This window comes from Arctopsyche grandis, chromosome 2 (assembly GCF_051622035.1).
Source record: "Arctopsyche grandis isolate Sample6627 chromosome 2, ASM5162203v2, whole genome shotgun sequence".
Lineage (NCBI taxonomy): Eukaryota > Metazoa > Arthropoda > Insecta > Trichoptera > Hydropsychidae > Arctopsyche > Arctopsyche grandis.
The window spans coordinates 28536790-28560045 of NC_135356.1; the positions used below are offsets into that span (position 1 = coordinate 28536790).

At 31.0% G+C, this 23256-nt stretch overlaps 2 protein-coding genes across 2 annotated transcripts in view; one reads left to right on the forward strand and one right to left on the reverse strand.

The window, feature by feature from the left end:
• Positions 1–23256, reverse strand: part of LOC143922338 (uncharacterized) — a 186979-nt gene that overhangs the window by 77535 nt on the left and 86188 nt on the right. The window lies entirely within an intron of this gene.
• The window catches only part of na (sodium leak channel non-selective protein na), a 94514-nt gene continuing 80545 nt past the window's right edge, over positions 9288–23256 (forward strand). The window contains exon 1 of the mRNA XM_077445563.1: positions 9288–9556. Coding sequence (XP_077301689.1) covers positions 9455–9556 — 102 coding nt within the window. The 5' untranslated portion in view covers positions 9288–9454. The remainder of the gene's footprint in view (positions 9557–23256) is intronic.

A 23256-nucleotide genomic window follows, 5' to 3' on the forward strand; every position in this document is an offset into this window, starting at 1 on the left:
ATATATATATATATATATATATATATATATATATATATATATATATATATATATATATATATATATATATATATATATTATATATATATATATATATATATATATATATATATATATATATATATATATATATATATATATATATATATATATATATATATATATATAATATATATATATATATATATATATATATATATATATATATATATATATATATATATATATATATATATATATATATATATATATTATGCAAATATATACATATTTACATTTTTTTTCCAATAGAAAAATTTTAAACTTAAAAAAAAATCGTAATTTTCTAAAACCGGTGAAAGCCGGCCAACCGGCTTTTTATTTGTAAAAAAACCGAAAACCGGCTTTTTATTTCGGGCGGTTTTTTGGAACCCCTAGTTCAAGTTGGTATGGTGCGTAGCACCGCGACGAGAAATAAACGTGGTATACAGCGCTGAGCAAGTCCATAGACCACCTGTACCACGTATCCTTTCTCTAATTAAAGCCTACAAATGTATAATATATACCTATGTATATAAACAGCAGATTTTTTAAGGATTCAATATTATCAAAGAAAAATGAAAGACACGCTTCAGTTTTATTGAAGTTTATTATCATATATGTACATATATATTATTGCATATTTATACATACTTACATAATGACAAAATATTTGTTGACATTTGACAAAAAAGCTACATACTTGATTTGCAAATTAATTAAATTGCTGAACACGATACAATTATGGTAGGCAGCGATTTCAACGACAGACTAATCGTTTTGCATGCGAACCCCATTAAACTTATTTTCATATAACAATTAAGGCAAGGCATAAACTAAAAGTGCTCAATTATGTTGCCTTTTTATATGCCCATTAACCTTTTTACCCACCATTCATCTTTCTAAACTTTAGCGATCCTCAAACTGTATGAAAACATGTGCTCTTTAATAGTCAGTTTTGAGTTTTGACAGTTCTGATGTTTTTACGAATGCGTTAATATTTGCTAGATGTTACGAATTATGATAATGAGTATCGTATTGCGATAACTCTAAGAATGTGTTCAAAACAAAAATGTGACTTTCCAACTCAATTAAACTTTGTAGTTGAGAAAATTTTGTAGTTGGAATTCTTAAAAATGCTTGTAAATTTTCATCTGTGATGCTTGATTGTAAAGAATTTTTATTGATATTAATGATTGAAAATGTTTGTTTACATATTTAGGCTGATCAAAAAACCACCAACATTTTTTGAGCAAAATCTCTTGTCAAAAAAGTTTGTCGAATTTTTCCGTATTTGTTTTTAAGGGCGTTGTAAAATTTGCAAATTTCTTCATAACGGTGTATGTAATTCCCGTAAATCAGCATCCCACTGTAAATATATAATCACCACTTAAATCGTTGATAATTTCAACATCAATCAAATTTATTTTCTGGTATCTTCAGCAATTTCAGTAACAAGAGTCGTAGTTTTAATTTAAATGCATTCAAACTTTTCACCATATCATGGACATATAAATTTTCCCCTTGGAAGACTGTGATGAAAGTATTTAAATGTGTCACGATGTCCAAAGTAAAAGCAAAATCACACACCCAGTCATTATCAGTTAATTTGGGAAAGTCGACAATATTTTTCATTTCTAAAAATAGACGGATTTCTTCTTTTGTATCTCATACTCGCCGAAGTATTTTTCCTAGGCTAAGCCATCGAATATGATTATGATAAATAATATCTGTGAAGTCAGATTTAATAACTTGAAGAAAAGCAATGAATTTTCTGTGTTTCAAGCCACTCGATCGTATTAAATTTAATGACAAGAGCTCTTCAATAATTTCAAATTGAGTTACATCCGCGTATGAAAATTAATACATGTGCGGTATCTTTTCGATCATTACTTTCGTCGAGAGCTATCGAGTACCATGTGATCGATTCTAATATTGATGAGAATTGCTTATTAAAATTTGTATTTTCGTTTGGCTCAAATTCGAATTCTATCATGTCAGAAACATATATATATATATATATATATATATATATATATATATATATATATATATATATATATATATATATATATATATATATATATATATATATATATATATATATATATATATATATATATATATATATATATATATATAATATATATATATATATATATATATATATATATATATATATATATATATATATATATATATATATATATATATATATATATATATATATATATATATATATATATATATATATATATATATATATATATATATATATATATGTATATATATATATATATATATATATATATGTATATATATATATATATATATATATATATATATATATATATATATATATATATATATATATATATATATATATATATATATATATATATATATATATATATATATATATATATATATATATATATATATATATATATATATATATATATATATATATATATATATATATATATATATATATTATATATATATATATATATATATATATATATATATATATATATATATAAATATATATATATATATATATATATATATATATATATATATATATAATATATATATATATATATATATATATATATATATATATATATATATATATATATATATATATAAATATATATATATATATATATATATATATATATATATATATATATATATATATATATATATATATATATATATATATATATATATTATGCAAATATATACATATTTACATTTTTTTTCCAATAGAAAAATTTTAAACTTAAAAAAAAATCGTAATTTTCTAAAACCGGTGAAAGCCGGCCAACCGGCTTTTTATTTGTAAAAAAACCGAAAACCGGCTTTTTATTTCGGGCGGTTTTTTGGAACCCCTAGTTCAAGTTGGTATGGTGCGTAGCACCGCGACGAGAAATAAACGTGGTATACAGCGCTGAGCAAGTCCATAGACCACCTGTACCACGTATCCTTTCTCTAATTAAGCCTACAAATGTATAATATATACCTATGTATATAAACAGCAGATTTTTTAAGGATTCAATATTATCAAAGAAAAATGAAAGACACGCTTCAGTTTTATTGAAGTTTATTATCATATATGTACATATATATTATTGCATATTTATACATACTTACATAATGACAAAATATTTGTTGACATTTGACAAAAAAGCTACATACTTGATTTGCAAATTAATTAAATTGCTGAACACGATACAATTATGGTAGGCAGCGATTTCAACGACAGACTAATCGTTTTGCATGCGAACCCCATTAAACTTATTTTCATATAACAATTAAGGCAAGGCATAAACTAAAAGTGCTCAATTATGTTGCCTTTTTATATGCCCATTAACCTTTTTACCCACCATTCATCTTTCTAAACTTTAGCGATCCTCAAACTGTATGAAAACATGTGCTCTTTAATAGTCAGTTTTGAGTTTTGACAGTTCTGATGTTTTTACGAATGCGTTAATATTTGCTAGATGTTACGAATTATGATAATGAGTATCGTATTGCGATAACTCTAAGAATGTGTTCAAAACAAAAATGTGACTTTCCAACTCAATTAAACTTTGTAGTTGAGAAAATTTTGTAGTTGGAATTCTTAAAAATGCTTGTAAATTTTCATCTGTGATGCTTGATTGTAAAGAATTTTTATTGATATTAATGATTGAAAATGTTTGTTTACATATTTAGGCTGATCAAAAAACCACCAACATTTTTTGAGCAAAATCTCTTGTCAAAAAAGTTTGTCGAATTTTTCCGTATTTGTTTTTAAGGGCGTTGTAAAATTTGCAAATTTCTTCATAACGGTGTATGTAATTCCCTTAAATCAGCATCCCACTGTAAATATATAATCACCACTTAAATCGTTGATAATTTCAACATCAATCAAATTTATTTTCTGGTATCTTCAGCAATTTCAGTAACAAGAGTCGTAGTTTTAATTTAAATGCATTCAAACTTTTCACCATATCATGGACATATAAATTTTCCCCTTGGAAGACTGTGATGAAAGTATTTAAATGTGTCACGATGTCCAAAGTAAAAGCAAAATCACACACCCAGTCATTATCAGTTAATTTGGGAAAGTCGACAATATTTTTCATTTCTAAAAATAGACGGATTTCTTCTTTTGTATCTCATACTCGCCGAAGTATTTTTCCTAGGCTAAGCCATCGAATATGATTATGATAAATAATATCTGTGAAGTCAGATTTAATAACTTGAAGAAAAGCAATGAATTTTCTGTGTTTCAAGCCACTCGATCGTATTAAATTTAATGACAAGAGCTCTTCAATAATTTCAAATTGAGTTACATCCGCGTATGAAAATTAATACATGTGCGGTATCTTTTCGATCATTACTTTCGTCGAGAGCTATCGAGTACCATGTGATCGATTCTAATATTGATGAGAATTGCTTATTAAAATTTGTATTTTCGTTTGGCTCAAATTCGAATTCTATCATGTCAGAAACGATAAAATATTTAACAAATCAACAAAAAAATTTTAGATCAGAAAAAAGTAAACTTTTTTGAATTTTGCTCGCGGGCCGCACCAAAATACTCGGCGGGCCGCAGTTTGCCCAGGCCTGGGTTAGACGGAATTCATATGTATACTCCAACTAGTCAACACTATTACAACTGAAGTACAATTAAAATATAGCTATATAAAAAGCACGCTCTATATCCGTATTCTATATATTACAACTGAAAATACACTTGAACTATAACGTTAGTTGATGCCAGGTTATATGGAATATATTCCAACTAGTCAAAATATATTATAACTGGAAGATACACTTCAACTGTAATGTATATATGTATATGTAACAGTGAAATTATAATTCAAGTGAAAATATTTTTTCACTGACGTTTCATTGAAATCATAACCAGTTACATACATTTTCAGGGTTGGTTTTATTGATTTAAGATTAGATTGTTAGGGTTCGTATTATTTAAGGGTTAGGATAGGTTAGGTTAAATAAAGGTTGGCCCTATTCATTTAAGATTGGGTTGTTAGGGTTAAATTTATAGAGTTAAACGTTGTAAATTCTTGCTTGAATTGGTGAAAATATATGTTGACTAGTAAAAATATATTTTCACTTGAAATACGCTTTCACTTTAACATATACATACTTTTTAACCTTACTTACCTAAAATATTCAGTTAATAAAATAATGAATGAATTACATAAACACTTGGCTCATCCCTAGCGTGCATTTTAGATCAAAGCCAAAAGATTTGTTGGGTGGATTTGCACCCTTGTTTAAATCGTTAGTAATGAAACGAAGATATGATACAACGTTGACTTGAATTAATCTATTAATATCCTGTGAAGGGAAAAGTTACGTAGCTTCAAATTTAATAAATAATGGTGTATCGGTTTGAGAATAGTAGGGATGAATGACCCAATAACGGTTACGATTTGGGTCACACCTACACCCAATCTTTCTCTCGACCCTCCCCTATGCTCTTTTCACAATTGTCAAAAAAGGCTCCGCTTCCAAACATTTTCATTATTATGTTCAAAATAAATTCCAAAAATTTACAATCTATCTAAATCTACCATTTATATCTTGCGAATTGTTTAGTATAGTCGTCTGTTAAAGGAAAATCACTTTATATTTTATAAGACAGCAAAGTTCTTATTAATATAATGCGTAAACTAGAAAGACTCCCAAGAGATATCCTATATTATGATTGCCTTTCACCGTCAGAAGCTAAGCTCAGCTTAAAAGTTAAGCTTAGCTAGACGGGTATTACCAGAGATTTCTTCTCAGAATAATGTTTTTAAATTTATGAAATATGTAGCTCAAAATTGATAATATGTCCGACATAGCATGCGTTTTGCTTTCTCAAATATCACACCACAATTAAATGTTTTTATTAAAAATGACAAAAAAAAAATAACTGTCATATTTAGACTTCGGATAGTTGACAGAGCACTATTGCTAATTTCTTAGAACATATTTCACAAGCTTTTTTTACTGTCTTGATTTGAACACTGATGGAACCACGGCTTTTTGTCATATTTTTATATTTTATTTTATTTTATTTTTATTTTATTTATACCAGGAAGGCCTAACAGGTAAACCCAATGCGCCTTCCTGGCCTAAGACCATTATATAAACATATATGTACACTATCCATATATTCACAAATACTTACACGTATACACAAATACACATACATACATACATAAATATATAAATACACATATATATATACACATATACATATACGGGTCTACCTCACGGGCCGGCATTCTGCGCGCGCACATTAATAAAGGAGGAAAAGCCTGTTCCTCTTGTATCCTGCTCTCGCAAATTAAGTGAGTATGTACCGTTTACCATGCACCCTTTTTTTTGATCTTTCGACTTAAGATCTTTCGATTTTCGATCTTTGCCTTCCGATATTTGCGTTTTCGGTAATTTCACATTCCGGCCCGTCAGAGAGACCGGCACATAAGCTAATAAATAAAGATAAATTACTCATATACATATTTATATATATATATATATATATATATATATATATATATATATATATATATATATATATATATATATATATATATATATATATATATATATATATATATATATAAATATATTTATATATTTATTTATTTATTTTAAACAGACCATTGTGGCATAACAGGAATTCCTAAAGCGCCACAATGGTCAAAAAATATAACACAAAAAAGAAAAAAAACAAAATAACAATTAAACATAAACATAAATACATCTACATACATAAAAAATAGCATTTAAAATAACAGATAAAGTAAAAATATCAAATAAAATATAGCATAAGGAATGCCTTGCACCTACAGCCAGTTTCAATAAATATGTAAGAAACAACTACAAATACAAAACATCCCTGTAAGGCCCAAATGGAAGAGAGTTAATCAAAATTTCACTCATAAATCACAATCAATCATGAAAACAATGATGAGCGCAGACTACCAGATAAATGGGTTAGAGTAATTTCCGACAATTTACGCTCACTAAGGTGGAAAATATCACATTCAGTCTCGGCAGCAACGATTTCATTAAGAAGTCGGATAGCTCTTGGAATAGGAGCCATTCGAAAAAGGACTGTGCGGGCAGGAGGTACAGCCAGCAAATGATGATGTCTACCACGCACATAGTGAATAGGGACATAAAGCCCCAACTGCTCCAGCAACAACGGGCATGACGTATTACCACGTAAGAGCAGGAGAACGAAACGAATTAATGAGAAGTTTCTCCGAAGTTCAAGGGAATTATACCCAAGCATGCCCAAAAGGAAAGGAGTGGGGTAGAGATATGGGTAATACCCATATTCTTTCCTATATAGGAAACGAAGAAATGCTTTTTGCACTTTCTCAATCATCAGAGAGTAATTTGCTTCATGCGGATTCCACACAATCGCATTATACTCTAGCTTACTTCTCACAAGCGAATTGAAAAGCAAGCGAGAAGACAAAGGATTGGAGAATAATCTTGCATATCTCAAAACAAATCCAAGTCGACGAAAGGAAACGTCAGCGACTTTTTTGATATGGTTGTGAAAGGTGAGCTGAGGATCAAAAGTGATACCCAAATCGACAATAGATTCCACACGCTTCAACAAGACGTATATATATATATATATATATATATATATATATATATATATATATATATATATATATATATATATATATATATATATATATATATATATATATATATATATATATATATATATATATATATATATATATATATATATATATATATATATATATATATATATATAAATAAAAAATATAATACATATATAAATAAAGATAAAACCAAAATACACATTATGCTAAATAATAATATTACAAAATGAAAACAGCATGTGTAAATATGTAGCTAGAAGCGATGCGATGGAACGGCGTTCCGGCACCTTTTTACACGGTATTTTTAATGTTTCTTAAGCAATTAGACGAAACAATCCATATTTATATAATTCGTCAAAATTCGACATAGGAAAATCTACTTTAAATTTTATTTAAATGATATTTGAATTGTTTTCAGATGGGACCATTGTGGCATTATAGGAATTTTTATGCACCACAATAGTCGAAAACATAACAGAGGAAGAAAAAAAATATATAATATACAAAAAAAATTATATATTCATACATAATACATAAAAAAAAACAAAACATAATAACGTTTAAATATGAGGAGATAAATTGGGAATGTCTTGCATCAACAGTCAGCACCAACATATGTATGTATGTATGTATGTACAAGAACCAGTCGTAAATGCAAAACATCCCCGTGAGGTCCGAATAGAAGAGAGAATATCAAAATTCATTCAGACATCCTATTATGAAAATAATAATGAGCGCAGACTACCAGACAAATAGTTTGAAATAATCTATGGTAACCTACGCTCACTGAGGTGGAAAATATCACACTCGTTTAATGAAGCAACGACTTCATTACGAATTCGGATAGCTCTATGAAAATGAGCCATCCGATAAAGAGCTGTGCGGGCAGTGGTACAGCCATAAAATGATGATGTCTACCACGCACATAATTATTAGGGACATCAATTCCAACTGTTCCAGCAACGAGCGGCACCCACGTAGAAGCTGGAGAACAAAACTTATGAGTTATGAATGATATGTTTCACCGAAGTGGAATACACCCAAGCATGCTGAAAGCGAAAGGAGTAGGGTAGAGCTACGAGTAGAATACCTATACTTTTTCTTACACAGGCTATAGAGAAATGCTTTTTCCACTTTCTCTAACGCTAGAGAGGAATTTGCCTCACGTGGATGCCTCACAATAGAATCACAGCTTGCTTCCGACAAGCGAGCGAGAAAAGCAAACAAGAAGACAATGGGTCGGAGAATAACCTTGCACATTGCTCAAGACAAATCGGAGTCGACGAAAGGAAACTTCAGCGACCGTTTGATATGGTTGGGAAAGTTGAGTTTGTTTGATGCATTTGAAAACTCCATTCAAGCTCATTCATCGGTTGGGTTAATCCAATGTAATGCGATGTACTGTACATGCGATTCGAATTGAATTTCACCGTTGAAAAGTCACAAGCGAATACAAATGGACCGGTAATTCTACAATGGAAAACAGCCTAGCTTTGAGAAGCGTTGAGTTGGAATCTCGCGCATGCTCCCTCGTCAAATCCACGGGAGATAGTGCAGGAGAAGGCGTTGCCTCGCCATTCACAACTCCTCAGTCAACCGCTATCTATATTATGAGGGGATGTTACCCCGTGTTACTGTCGTCGTCGTCGCCACGTGTTGATACAACTTCGGAGACACCGCTGTCATTCCGGCTCGGAGCGTCCCTCTTGACGTATCCGGTGTGAGCCGGATCCGTCTTAAAAGTGTACTTACTAAAGTTGAACAAGATTTCCATGCTGGGCCGCAAGCAGAGTCTCAAAGGGGAACCGGTGCTGGCCGATTACGGACCTGAAGAATCGCTCAACGAGAGCGCTGACATCGAATGGGTCAACAAGGTGATCATGATCCCAGCCCCACCCTTATCCTATAGATCCTCGAAAAGTTACTACTTTAGTATGCGGTCTATCTTTGAATCGCACTCGACTATTTATTTATTTTTTTGTATCGTAGCAACGAACTGTTTATGAAGTTTTTTCCTGCCGCCCCATAATGTTGTCGAAGCATTTCTATCAAAATATCGTCAGAAGCGAAGAAAACACCGACCCTAACAACTTTATTTTAAGTTTTCAAAACAAATGCTATTTATCAAGCTCATTAATTTAATATTGATTTAGTACTTTAACAATTTATTTAAAGTTATAAGTTAGCTAACCAGACCATTAAATAAATAGGTGTTGGCTGCTAAGATATGTTTTTTAAAGTTTCATTTCATCAATATTTTCACAAAAACAACATATGTATATTAGCAGCCAACGCCTATTTATTTAAGGGTCAGCTTAGATTACGTTAAGTTAGCTAACTTGACCCTTAAATAAATAGGTGTTGGCTGCTGCGATGTGTTTTTGAAAGTTTTATTTCATTTATATTTTCACAAAAACAACATATGTCTATTAGCAGCCAACGCCTATTTATTTAAGGGTCAGGTTAGATTACGTTAAGTTAGTTAACTTGACCCTTAAATAAATAGATGTTGGCTGCTAAGATATGTTTTTTAAAGTTTCATTTCATCAATATTTTCACAAAAACAACATATGTATATTAGCAGCCAACGCCTATTTATTTAAAAGTCAGGTTAGATTACGTTAAGTTAGCTAACTTGACCCTTGAATAAATAGGTGTTGGCTGCTACGATGTGTTTTTGAAAGTTTTATTTCATTAATATTTTCACAAAAACAACATATGTCTATTAGCAGCCAACGCTTATTTATTTAAGGGTCAGGTTAGATTACGTTAAGTTAGTTAACTTGACCCTTAAATAAATAGATGTTGGCTGCTAAGATGTGTTTTTGAAAGTTTTATTTCATTAATATTTTCACAAAAACAACATATGTCTATTAGCAGCCAACGCCTATTTATTTAAGGGTCAGGTTAGATTACGTTAAGTTAGTTAACTTGACCCTTAAATAAATAGGTGTTGGCTGCTAAGATATGTTTTTTAAAGTTTTATTTCATCAATATTTTCACAAAAACAACATATGTATATTAGCAGCCAACGCCTATTTATTTAAGGGTCAGCTTAGATTACGTTAAGTTAGCTAACTTGACCCTTAAATAAATAGGTGTTGGCTGCTAAGATATGTTTTTTAAAGTTTTATTTCATCAATATTTTCACAAAAACAACATATGTATATTAGCAGCCAACGCCTATTTATTTTAGGGTCAGGTTAGATTACGTTAAGTTAGCTAACTTGACCCTTGAATAAATAGATGTTGGCTGCTAAGATGTGTTTTTTAAAGTTTTATTTCATCAATATTTTCACAAAAACAACATATGTCTATTAGAAGCCAACACCTATTTATTTAAGGGTCAGGTTAGATTACGTTAAGTTAGTTAACTTGACCCTTAAATAAATAGGTGTTGGCTGCTAAGATATGTTTTTTAAAGTTTTATTTCATCAATATTTTCACAAAAACAACATATGTATATTAGCAGCCAACGCCTATTTATTTAAAGGTCAGGTTAGATTACGTTAAGTTAGCTAACTTGAACCTTAAATAAATAGGTGTTGGCTGCTAAGATATGTTTTTTAAAGTTTTTTTTCATCAATATTTTCACAAAAACAACATATGTATATTAGCAGCCAACGCCTATTTATTTAAAAGTCAGGTTAGATTACGTTAAGTTAGCTAACTTGACCCTTGAATAAATAGGTGTTGGCTGCTACGATGTGTTTTTGAAAGTTTTATTTCATTAATATTTTCACAAAAACAACATATGTCTATTAGCAGCCAACGCTTATTTATTTAAGGGTCAGGTTAGATTACGTTGAGTTAGTTAACTTGACCCTTAAATAAATAGATGTTGGCTGCTAAGATGTGTTTTTGAAAGTTTTATTTCATTAATATTTTCACAAAAACAACATATGTCTATTAGCAGCCAACGCCTATTTATTTAAGGGTCAGGTTAGATTACGTTAAGTTAGTTAACTTGACCCTTAAATAAATAGGTGTTGGCTGCTAAGATATGTTTTTTAAAGTTTTATTTCATCAATATTTTCACAAAAACAACATATGTATATTAGCAGCCAACGCCTATTTATTTAAGGGTCAGCTTAGATTACGTTAAGTTAGCTAACTTGACCCTTAAATAAATAGGTGTTGGCTGCTAAGATATGTTTTTTAAAGTTTTATTTCATCAATATTTTCACAAAAACAACATATGTATATTAGCAGCCAACGCCTATTTATTTTAGGGTCAGGTTAGATTACGTTAAGTTAGCTAACTTGACCCTTGAATAAATAGATGTTGGCTGCTAAGATGTGTTTTTTAAAGTTTTATTTCATCAATATTTTCACAAAAACAACATATGTCTATTAGAAGCCAACACCTATTTATTTAAGGGTCAGGTTAGATTACGTTAAGTTAGTTAACTTGACCCTTAAATAAATAGGTGTTGGCTGCTAAGATATGTTTTTTAAAGTTTTTTTTCATCAATATTTTCACAAAAACAACATATGTATATTAGCAGCCAACGCCTATTTATTTAAGGGTCAGGTTAGATTACGTTAAGTTAGTTAACTTGACCCTTAAATAAATAGGTGTTGGCTGCTAAGTTATGTTTTTTAAAGTTTTATTTCATCAATATTTTCACAAAAACAACATATGTATATTAGCAGCCAACGCCTATTTATTTAAGGGTCAGGTTAGATTACGTTAAGTTAGCTAACTTGACCCTTAAATAAATAGGTGTTGGCTGCTAAGATATGTTTTTTAAAGTTTTATTTCATCAATATTTTCACAAAAACAACATATGTATATTAGCAGCCAACGCCTATTTATTTAAGGGTCAGGTTAGATTACGTTAAGTTAGTTAACTTGACCCTTAAATAAATAGGTGTTGGCTGCTAAGTTATGTTTTTTAAAGTTTTATTTCATCAATATTTTCACAAAAACAACATATGTATATTAGCAGCCAACGCCTATTTATTTAAGGGTCAGGTTAGATTACGTTAAGTTAGCTAACTTGACCCTTAAATAAATAGATGTTGGCTGCTAAGATGTGTTTTTTAAAGTTTTATTTCATCAATATTTTCACAAAAACAACATATGTCTATTAGAAGCCAACACCTATTTATTTAAGGGTCAGGTTAGATTACGTTAAGTTAGTTAACTTGACCCTTAAATAAATAGGTGTTGGCTGCTAAGATATGTTTTTTAAAGTTTTATTTCATCAATATTTTCACAAAAACAACATATGTATATTAGCAGCCAACGCCTATTTATTTAAAGGTCAGGTTAGATTACGTTAAGTTAGCTAACTTGAACCTTAAATAAATAGGTGTTGGCTGCTAAGATATGTTTTTTAAAGTTTTTTTTCATCAATATTTTCACAAAAACAACATATGTATATTAGCAGCCAACGCCTATTTATTTAAGGGTCAGGTTAGATTACGTTAAGTTAGTTAACTTGACCCTTAAATAAATAGGTGTTGGCTGCTAAGTTATGTTTTTTAAAGTTTTATTTCATCAATATTTTCACAAAAACAACATATGTATATTAGCAGCCAACGCCTATTTATTTAAGGGTCAGGTTAGATTACGTTAAGTTAGCTAACTTGACCCTTAAATAAATAGATGTTGGCTGCTAAGATGTGTTTTTTAAAGTTTTATTTCATCAATATTTTCACAAAAACAACATATGTCTATTAGAAGCCAACACCTATTTATTTAAGGGTCAGGTTAGATTACGTTAAGTTAGTTAACTTGACCCTTAAATAAATAGGTGTTGGCTGCTAAGATATGTTTTTTAAAGTTTTATTTCATCAATATTTTCACAAAAACAACATATGTATATTAGCAGCCAACGCCTATTTATTTAAAGGTCAGGTTAGATTACGTTAAGTTAGCTAACTTGAACCTTAAATAAATAGGTGTTGGCTGCTAAGATATGTTTTTTAAAGTTTTTTTTCATCAATATTTTCACAAAAACAACATATGTATATTAGCAGCCAACGCCTATTTATTTAAGGGTCAGGTTAGATTACGTTAAGTTAGTTAACTTGACCCTTAAATAAATAGGTGTTGGCTGCTAAGTTATGTTTTTTAAAGTTTTATTTCATCAATATTTTCACAAAAACAACATATGTATATTAGCAGCCAACGCCTATTTATTTAAGGGTCAGGTTAGATTACGTTAAGTTAGCTAACTTGAACCTTAAATAAATAGGTGTTGGCTGCTAAGATATGTTTTTTAAAGTTTTTTTTCATCAATATTTTCACAAAAACAACATATGTATATTAGCAGCCAACGCCTATTTATTTAAGGGTCAGGTTAGATTACGTTAAGTTAGCTAACTTGACCCTTGAATAAATAGGTGTTGGCTGCTAAGATGTGTTTTTTAAAGTTTTATTTCATCAATATTTTCACAAAAACAACATATGTATATTAGCAGCCAACGCCTATTTATTTAAGGGTCAGGTTAGATTACGTTAAGTTAGCTAACTTGAACCTTAAATAAATAGGTGTTGGCTGCTAAGATATGTTTTTTAAAGTTTTTTTTCATCAATATTTTCACAAAAACAACATATGTATATTAGCAGCCAACGCCTATTTATTTAAGGGTCAGGTTAGATTACGTTAAGTTAGCTAACTTGACCCTTGAATAAATAGGTGTTGGCTGCTAAGATGTGTTTTTTAAAGTTTTATTTCATCAATATTTTCACAAAAACAACATATGTATATTAGCAGCCAACGCCTATTTATTTAAGGGTCAGGTTAGATTACGTTAAGTTAGCTAACTTGAACCTTAAATAAATAGGTGTTGGCTGCTAAGATATGTTTTTTAAAGTTTTTTTTCATCAATATTTTCACAAAAACAACATATGTATATTAGCAGCCAACGCCTATTTATTTAAGGGTCAGGTTAGATTACGTTAATTTAGTTAACTTGAACCTTAAATAAATAGGTGTTGGCTGCTAAGATATGTTTTTTAAAGTTTTATTTCATCAATATTTTCACACACAAAGAACATATCTTAGCAGCCAACGCCTCTTTATTTGAGGGTCAGGTTAAGTTAGGATTGGCCTTATTCATTTAGGATTCGGTTGTTAGGATCGGTATTATTCAGTCACACGCGAGAACTGAGACAATGAGACCGCATATTAAAGTATAAACGTGAAGGTCGATCGCATCATAAAGTGACGCCCTCGAATATCTATTCCAAACCATGATGTAGACACAATTATGTATATGAAATGTTTGTGTTTACTTGTGTTTTCTTGCTTTCGTCTGCATCATCGTCGGTGTCACTTGATCATTTGTTATATGTACATATAATTCAGTGGCGTAACGTGAATTCCAGGCGCCCCCCCGCAAAATATTTTACGGCGCCCCCCCCCCCCATATACACATATTATTTTCTTTTCAGTAAAATCAAAAGATTGACGATTCGATGTCAATTTTGGCTCCAAACCCCATTTTGTTGCAATCGTTACAAATTCTTCAAATGTATTCCTAAAACGATTGAGATTGTCGTATTCATTTTGATCATCGACTGAGCACTGATAACATCGACGTTTTTTGATTGTAGGAGCTTTGTTACAAAGTTGAGAGGCTGAAGAATGTTATCAAAAAGCACGAGTAGGAGAATAAATTCGAAACTTTCCATTTTCTTTTTTAGTCCCTTTGCTTCTAATTGTTCATCCTTTCTTTTACTTTTTAAAATTATTTCTGTAAGACATTTTAAAACATCTGTATATGAATATCGAAGTGCATTGATGGAATCAAGTCTTGAAGACCAACGAGTAGGGTTCAATCTTTTTCAAGTAACTGATGGTGAATTTTCCTTAAAAACTTCCCACCTGTTAATGCTGACAGCGAAAAGCTTATAAATTTGTTCCAACCACATCAAAAAATCATTTGTGTAATGTCCTCGGTCAGTCGGATATTTTTCTTGAAGAAGGAACCTTATAAATGAATCGAACACTTCACCAGAAATGTTTGAGGAAGAAGAGCTAGGCTCAGTCGATTGAATTTCTGCAACAGAATTTCGCCGTATTATCCGTAACTGCTGGTTCGATTACATCGGTATTGCTCAAAGGAGAGCTAGGTTAATTTTCTGATAAAACTGCTGGAGGACTTAATTCCACTATGTGACTAGAGGCTTTGAGAAATTTGTGGATTTTAGTCAATTTCGATGAGCTCGCGATTTGACTATTTTTTCGCTTTTGAGATTCTGCTCCACTGAACTTCTTCTTAAAACTACTCATATTAAAAAAATATATGTATCGCGAAAGATTTCTCAACTACAGGGATAACACAATGGTACACTTCACGTCACTTTACCCCGAGCAATGAGTTAGTTTTTATATATGTACAATGATCAAACACGTTTCGGGAGCTAGTTTAATTATAATCAATCGCGATCCGATTCCAGAGCGTGTTCAAAATCAACTGAAGAAAAGTCTGAACGAACACAATGATTTTATGAGTAAAGTTGTAAAATTGACATATTTTGGTCGCGTTCTATGATTTATTCATGGAAAGACGTTATACTTATGTTGAAAAAAAGGTCGACCCATTATAAAACCGATATGCTTTTGACTTTTATGACGGTCTGTAATGAAATAATTGTGGTCGGAGATTTTAATGCTTTTCTCGAAAATAAATACAAAGTTGTAAAATTTTATTGGTTTTCACGCCTCATTTAATTTTATGTTATTGTTTTAAAACTAAAAAAAAAAATATATATATACGTACAAGAGTAGGAGAGAATTCTCAGAATTAAAAAATTAGTGAAAAAGACGCGCCGCTTAGCGGCGCCCCCCCGCATTGCGGGGTCTGCGGGCGCGGTAGTTACGCCACTGACATATGTACATATGTACTTGATTCATTTGGCTAGCAATACTACTCTCTGGGCTTTTCGATATGTTCATCCATGCTTCTCTTTCGAACTCTTCTTTTAATGCCACGCACATATGTATATCTCCATGTATGTATCTTTCCATGACTCATCCCACTCTATTCAATGTTATAATATTTTCTATACTTTCACTCGTACTTTTTTCCGTTTTAACCCATGTTGTTACTTCAAACATACATTTTTCATCTAGGTACTGTATATCTGAATATATACATAGATAGAAAACTAACAAATATATGTATGTACTTATTGTCGCTGGAACCAAAATTACCAATTGTTAAAGCCAAACAAACAAATAACTAATTTTAGAAGTTATGATGTAACTTGATCTAAGTGACCTTGTGAGTATAAAACAAAATAATCTACATATTTAAACTTTTCAAAAACATGTCTAATATTTTATATTATCTAATATATAATTTGGAAAGAGACTTTGTATATATATATATGTATGTATCCTTCATTCGTTAGTCGTCCGTAGATCGGTGACGTCATCGAACACGTGATTCGTTTTATTTTTTTTTTCGATTCATAGTCGTCGATTTGATTTTTTTCGATTCAATGGATTCACCCCCGCGGGGGCGCAAGGGGTGTAGTCCCATGGGGCCCCGGAGGGGGCCCAGGGGGGCGCAGCCTCATGGAGCGCAGCCGTCATCGAACAAATGATTCGAAAAAGCAATCCAAACGTTTACGTATGCAGGGCTTCTGAACTAAGGTACGCAAATCGTCATTATGAAACTTTGCATTTGATAAAAATGAGCAATATGGCAAAGTATGAAAACGATCGGATAAGATATATGAGATATAAAAAATGACCACTAACACAAAAACCATGTGAAGTTAATAAGAGGTAAGTAAAAAATGGGAGATTCTTTAGTTTTCGATTTTTTCCCCAAAAATTATGTTTTCAAATCCTACGTATTCAGAGTTTCTCAACTGAGTTCCGCAAAAAATATTTCTTAAAAAGAGTAAAATCTTACGTATGAACGGATTCTAGACCAAGGTTCGCAAGCCCGTCTTCATGGGTTCTGCTATTCATATCTAAAATGTACGCGTATACATAAGTATGTATGTATTGACGTATTTATCGACCATTGATTTAATCGATCTTATTCTAATAATTTAATCGATCATATTCTAAATATAATATTATAGTGTAGCAAATGTCGGGATCATACGAAATTCATGGCTTAAAACGAATGAAATTCCACTGTCGTAATAGAATTTATGATATCATGATATTATTTCATTGTTGGGTTCAAGGTAAGTGTATTGTTTAATTTCAAAATACGTGAAACTTAATAGGATACCCAATATTAATTAATTTTAAGATTTCACCAAATCAACATAAAAAATCTCAAAATGATTAATTAAAAGAAAAATTAATCATTTTCGGTCCAGGTTGTAGATGAGTAGTGGGAAGTCAAGTAGATAAGTTCAATAGTCAATAAAAAAACAGGCCGCGAATCAATAAAAAAAAACAGGCCGGATAAATGTGAAATGAAATTAACAAATGACGGATGAATGTTTTAAATGAAAGTTGAACTAAGACTGAATGTACTTTAACTATAAAAAAGGAACTAGTGGTTTTCCCCTAATTTAAAAAAGGTAGCGTAAAGAGGTTTTTACAAATACTTTTTGTCTTACAGTGCATAGATATGAAACTCGCTAAAATTGTTATTTTGACATGGGTTTTATCATCAATTGTATTGTTTTTAAGATCATCTATTATATATAACTATTACGTTTTATGTTTATTTTTATCACTGTATATTGATGCACATATTATGTTTAACGTTTTATAACGATTTCATAATTGAAATTATCAATATGCTTTCGATTTTTAAATTTAAAATACATTATTGCTACATTATTATTTAACCCGAGGATTTTTCAATCAATGAACTTTGTTTCACTTTGTGACCTATTGAAATTAACTTAAAAATATGTAAGCCGTATATGAGTTAAATCCTACATTTAGCGAAATTTCAGTCACATGTCGTAAAATCAAGTTCTCGAACAAATAAGGTCATAAATACTAGGAGTTCTTCCCAACATTTGTTAACTTTTTCGGGCGGAACAAACGCCAATTATTTTGAATTTTATCCTATTATCTAAGTTTTCGTTATAGAACTGGGATAAACCCAGTTCTTCATTTGTCCATTGAGCACAACAGTTATCGCTAAATATCGATGGTCAACATTGAAGTATAATGTACTTCAATGATGGTCAACGACACAGATGTTTATATTGGCTCTTGTTAAAAGCACAAGGCCATAAATTACAAGAATTTATATTTTCGCAAAGATACATTTTTGAAAATAAAAATGGGGATTTGCTTCTATAGGTATATTAGCTACAGAAGGCGCGTGCACAGTACTCACACAAATGCATTTTTCATATACAGGCTGTTGAAAGAAACACGCTAATATTTATATATTTTATTTCAACCGATCGTGTAATGTTTTTTAAGATCTATGATATAATTTGGATGGCATATTTATTTAATATTTGAATACGTGCCACGAATAAAATGATAAATAGCATTTTTTTTTAATTATAAGTAAAACAAACGTACGTACGTACGAATTAGATGTGGGCATAGGTTCTGACATGACATTATGGTACGACGCATTATCAATAACAATTACAGATTGGGGTTGTAAATTTGGAACAAGCTTTTCTTTAATCCATTTTTGGTAATTAATCGCGTTCATATTATTATGATAATCTCCGGTTTTAATTTTAGATGGATATATAAGTAACGCATTTGGAATAAATCCTTTTTCAGAACAGGCGTGAACTATTATTAGCATATTACCCTTATAAATCGGTACTCTGCAACCTTTGCTAGTTTCATCGGACCATGATTTTGGCATCGTATGTGAGCTATTTATATAGGATTCATCCGTGTAAACTATAGGGCGGCCTTGCAATCTATACTCTTCTAATTTGGAAAGATATGTATATGGATCTCTTCAGTCGAATTACACTTTTTTCAATAAGTATGTGTTTATTATTTTTCATCTTTCTCCATTGGAAACCTAGCCTACGAACGATAACTAAGTTGAACTAAGACTGAATGTACTTTACCTATAAAAAAGGAACTAGTGGTTTTCCCCTCATTTAAAAAAGGTAGCGTAAAGAGGTTTTTACAAATCCTTTTTGTCTTACGGTGCATATATATGAAACTGGTTAAAATTGTTATTTTGACATGGGTTTTATCATCAATTGTATTGTTTTTAAGATCATCTATTATATATAACTATTACGTTTTATGTTTATTTTTATCACTGTATATTGATGTACATATTATGTTTAACGTTTTATAACGATTTCATAATTGAAATTATCAATATGCTTTCGATTTTTAAATTTAAAATAACTTATTGCTACATTATTATTTAACCCGAGGATTTTTCAATCAATGAACGTTGTTTGACTTTGGGACCTATTGAAATTAACTTAAAAATACATATGAACGCCGTATATGAGTGAAATTCTACATTTAGCGAAATTTCAGTACGTATCGTTTTCTCAGAAGTCACATGTAAAATCAAGTTCTCGAACAAATAAGGTCATACAAAATTGAAGGCCGGGTCCGGGTCGCTCGAAACAAAAACAAAAAATACCAATAATTGCAATTACATTTTTTAACGTTGCGTTAATTAATAGTCGATGGAATATTACATTGTACATACATAACCAATGTGTTATTATGTAAATATTATTTTTCAAACAGTGCTTTTTCAAATAATAATCTTCATGACTAGGATTACATAACTTGTATTCAACGTTATCGATATGTGAAAAATAAAATCAACATTGGGATTTGTTGTCAAGATTTGTTGGTTTTAAATATGCTTTATTAAGTTGACGACAGAACATAAAATAGAGTAAACGAGATGTAAGAAAAAGGTTTTCTACCTGGGATACTAAATCTAAGGATACGAAGATTAGATAAGAAGTGACCGCTGTACATATAGCTCGTGCAGCGAAAGCTGGCACGTACCAATACAAGCACGTACATATATTCTGTCCGTGAAGATATGAATAAGATTTTTTGTATCTGTTTTCTAGGACAATCAGTTGGTCCCTTTCATACGCACCCACTTTCCGAGCATGACAGAAACAACAATTATCTTTTGTATTGCTCAAAGTGTGCAATACAAAAGATAATTGTTGTTACCCACCCACTACAGGGTGATTTTTTCCAGTTTCACTGGTCAGTCACCGATCAACCCCCACAAACTGACGTAACGCGTTCTTATATTGTTTGCTAATTGGTTAATTGGAGTTAGTTCATTAGAATTAGTGGATATATGATAATAAAATGCTTTGTAATAAAATTGGTTCTGGGAAAACACTAACGGGACAATCTCGCGAAATTGTGTATAATGTTTTCAACTATTTCATGCATCGTATAGTGAATAGTGAAAGTGACGAAAGAAATAGTTTTAAGAAAAATTTATATGCTTCAACTGCGGAAGCGACTGGTGTTCAGCGAATTGTTTGTGAAGTACGAAATCAATTTGTGGTGGCTAATAAACCGCCAACATCGCAACCTTCATATCGTCATATCTTCCTATATCTTCAGTAGAGGTAGGACCGGAAGCGCGCTGTCTATTGTTCCATTATTGTAAATGCTTTGTGAAAAAGGTTCGGCAAACCTTTAACAATGCATTTACATCATGTGAACAATGAACAGCGCGCTCTGGGTCCGCTCTTTAATCTTCAGAGTCAAACAACCTATATCAGTGTTTGAAGTCTGTTATTTTAAATTGTGCTATTTCGGCTTGGCAACTTAGATGGGATTGTTCCTCTAAAGGTAGACAAACCTATTTGTTTTTTCCGAGGGTCACTTCGCGCCTTGAGCGTGGTTGGCTGTCACCTAGTTTTTGGACCAGTCAATTTTTAACTGGTCATGGTCACTTTAACGGCAAGCTCGCATCTATGGGCTTGGTATCTGAATCCTTTTGTCCGTGTTCTTTTCCGGAGCAGGATGCAGATCATATTCTGTGGTCCTGTCCTGGGATGGAGGCTGAGAGGAGGGTTCTGCTGGACAGCGTCAGGGGTTTTCTCATTGGCCCCCTACATCATGGGGATCTAATAATGAGTAAAGCATCGTTTAGAGCTTTCGAAAAGTTCGCGGAATGTTTTGGGAGGCTGTGTTCCCCTGGATGCTACTACTCCACTTAATTGCAAAAGCATTTATGTGTTGATTTATTATTATTATTATTTTTTTTTTTATATTATATTCTGTGAATGTGTGTGTGTGTGAGTGTGCGTTTGCTTTTTAGGTGAGTGTATTTATTTGTGGTTTATGTGTGTGTGTGTGTGTATGTGTGTGTGTGTGTGTGTTTGTGTGGCACGGCACATCTCAGGTTTTGTTTCCTACCGCATGCGCGCTTTATGTGTTCATGCGTTGTTGTTAATTTTGTACTTGGTTATGTACAGTGTGGTTTTTTTATTAGAACAGTGATGTGCGGTTGTTCTTGTGCGATATTCATGAACAACCGTCTCGTTCTCCGACGAAAGGGTCTCTTGGACTGTATTCGTCGGGGGGGTGGTGGCCTCATGTTGAGGGCTTTAAGGGTCAAATTCCGTGACCTTTAAAGCGGGCTTAGTATATCAGTGTTTCTTAACCATATAGAAAGAATCGCCCCCCTTTACCACAGTAGAATTATCCAGCGCCCCCCCCCCTCCCCCCTCCCCCCACAACAAATTACTCTATTTTCTATGTATGTATTCCATGCAATGATTTTCTTTACAAATAAAAAATTATAAGAAAAACAAATAAAAAACATGATTATTTTTATAAACATTATGTATTAATTTCCATTTATGTCATATTAACATTACATACATTATAATGTTATTTCAATTTAAAAGTAAATAATTCAATGGAAATGTGATTTTTTTATTTAAAAATAAAAAGAAATGAATGAGATCATTGAGCCTCATGTGACTGCGCTATTTTCGTAAAATTAGGTTCAAGTTTAGTTAAATACAGTCTCAAATCTCCTCTTTGGCTTAACTGTAATCGATTTCGGGATTTTTTTTAATATATGCGTTACTGCGCTAAAACCCTTTTCTACTAAATATGATGAAGGAAATGCTACGATGGGTAATTTTACCTCTTTCCACAGAAGAGGGTATCGATGGCGAAAACGTATCCAAAAAACATCATAATCACATTGATTGAATACTATGTATTTTAGCTTCACAGTCATTTTGTAGCTCAATAAACTGCTCTTTTAAATTTTAACTGACACTTTCTACATCTGATAAAAATGGATTAAATATCCAATCTGGTATTAAAAGTTCATACAAGTCTTTGAATCGTATTATCATATCTTCGATAAGGGCGTCAATGTGGCTACAGTATGTTTCCAAATCAGAATCTTTGACCATATCTTCTTTTAATTGTTGTAAAGAAGGAAACTGATGAAGTTCTCGCCGACGAAGATAATTTTTAAATAATTTGAGTTTGTTGATAAAGCCTTTGGCTTTAATAAGACTGATATTGCTTCCTTGAAGCTTCAGGAGATTTTCATTTATCTTTCCGAATATATCCGAAAGATAGGCCACATCATTTCGTAGTAATTTTAATTCAATGCATATGTTTTCATTGTTTACATCCAAAAACTCCACAATTGTATCAAATAGTGC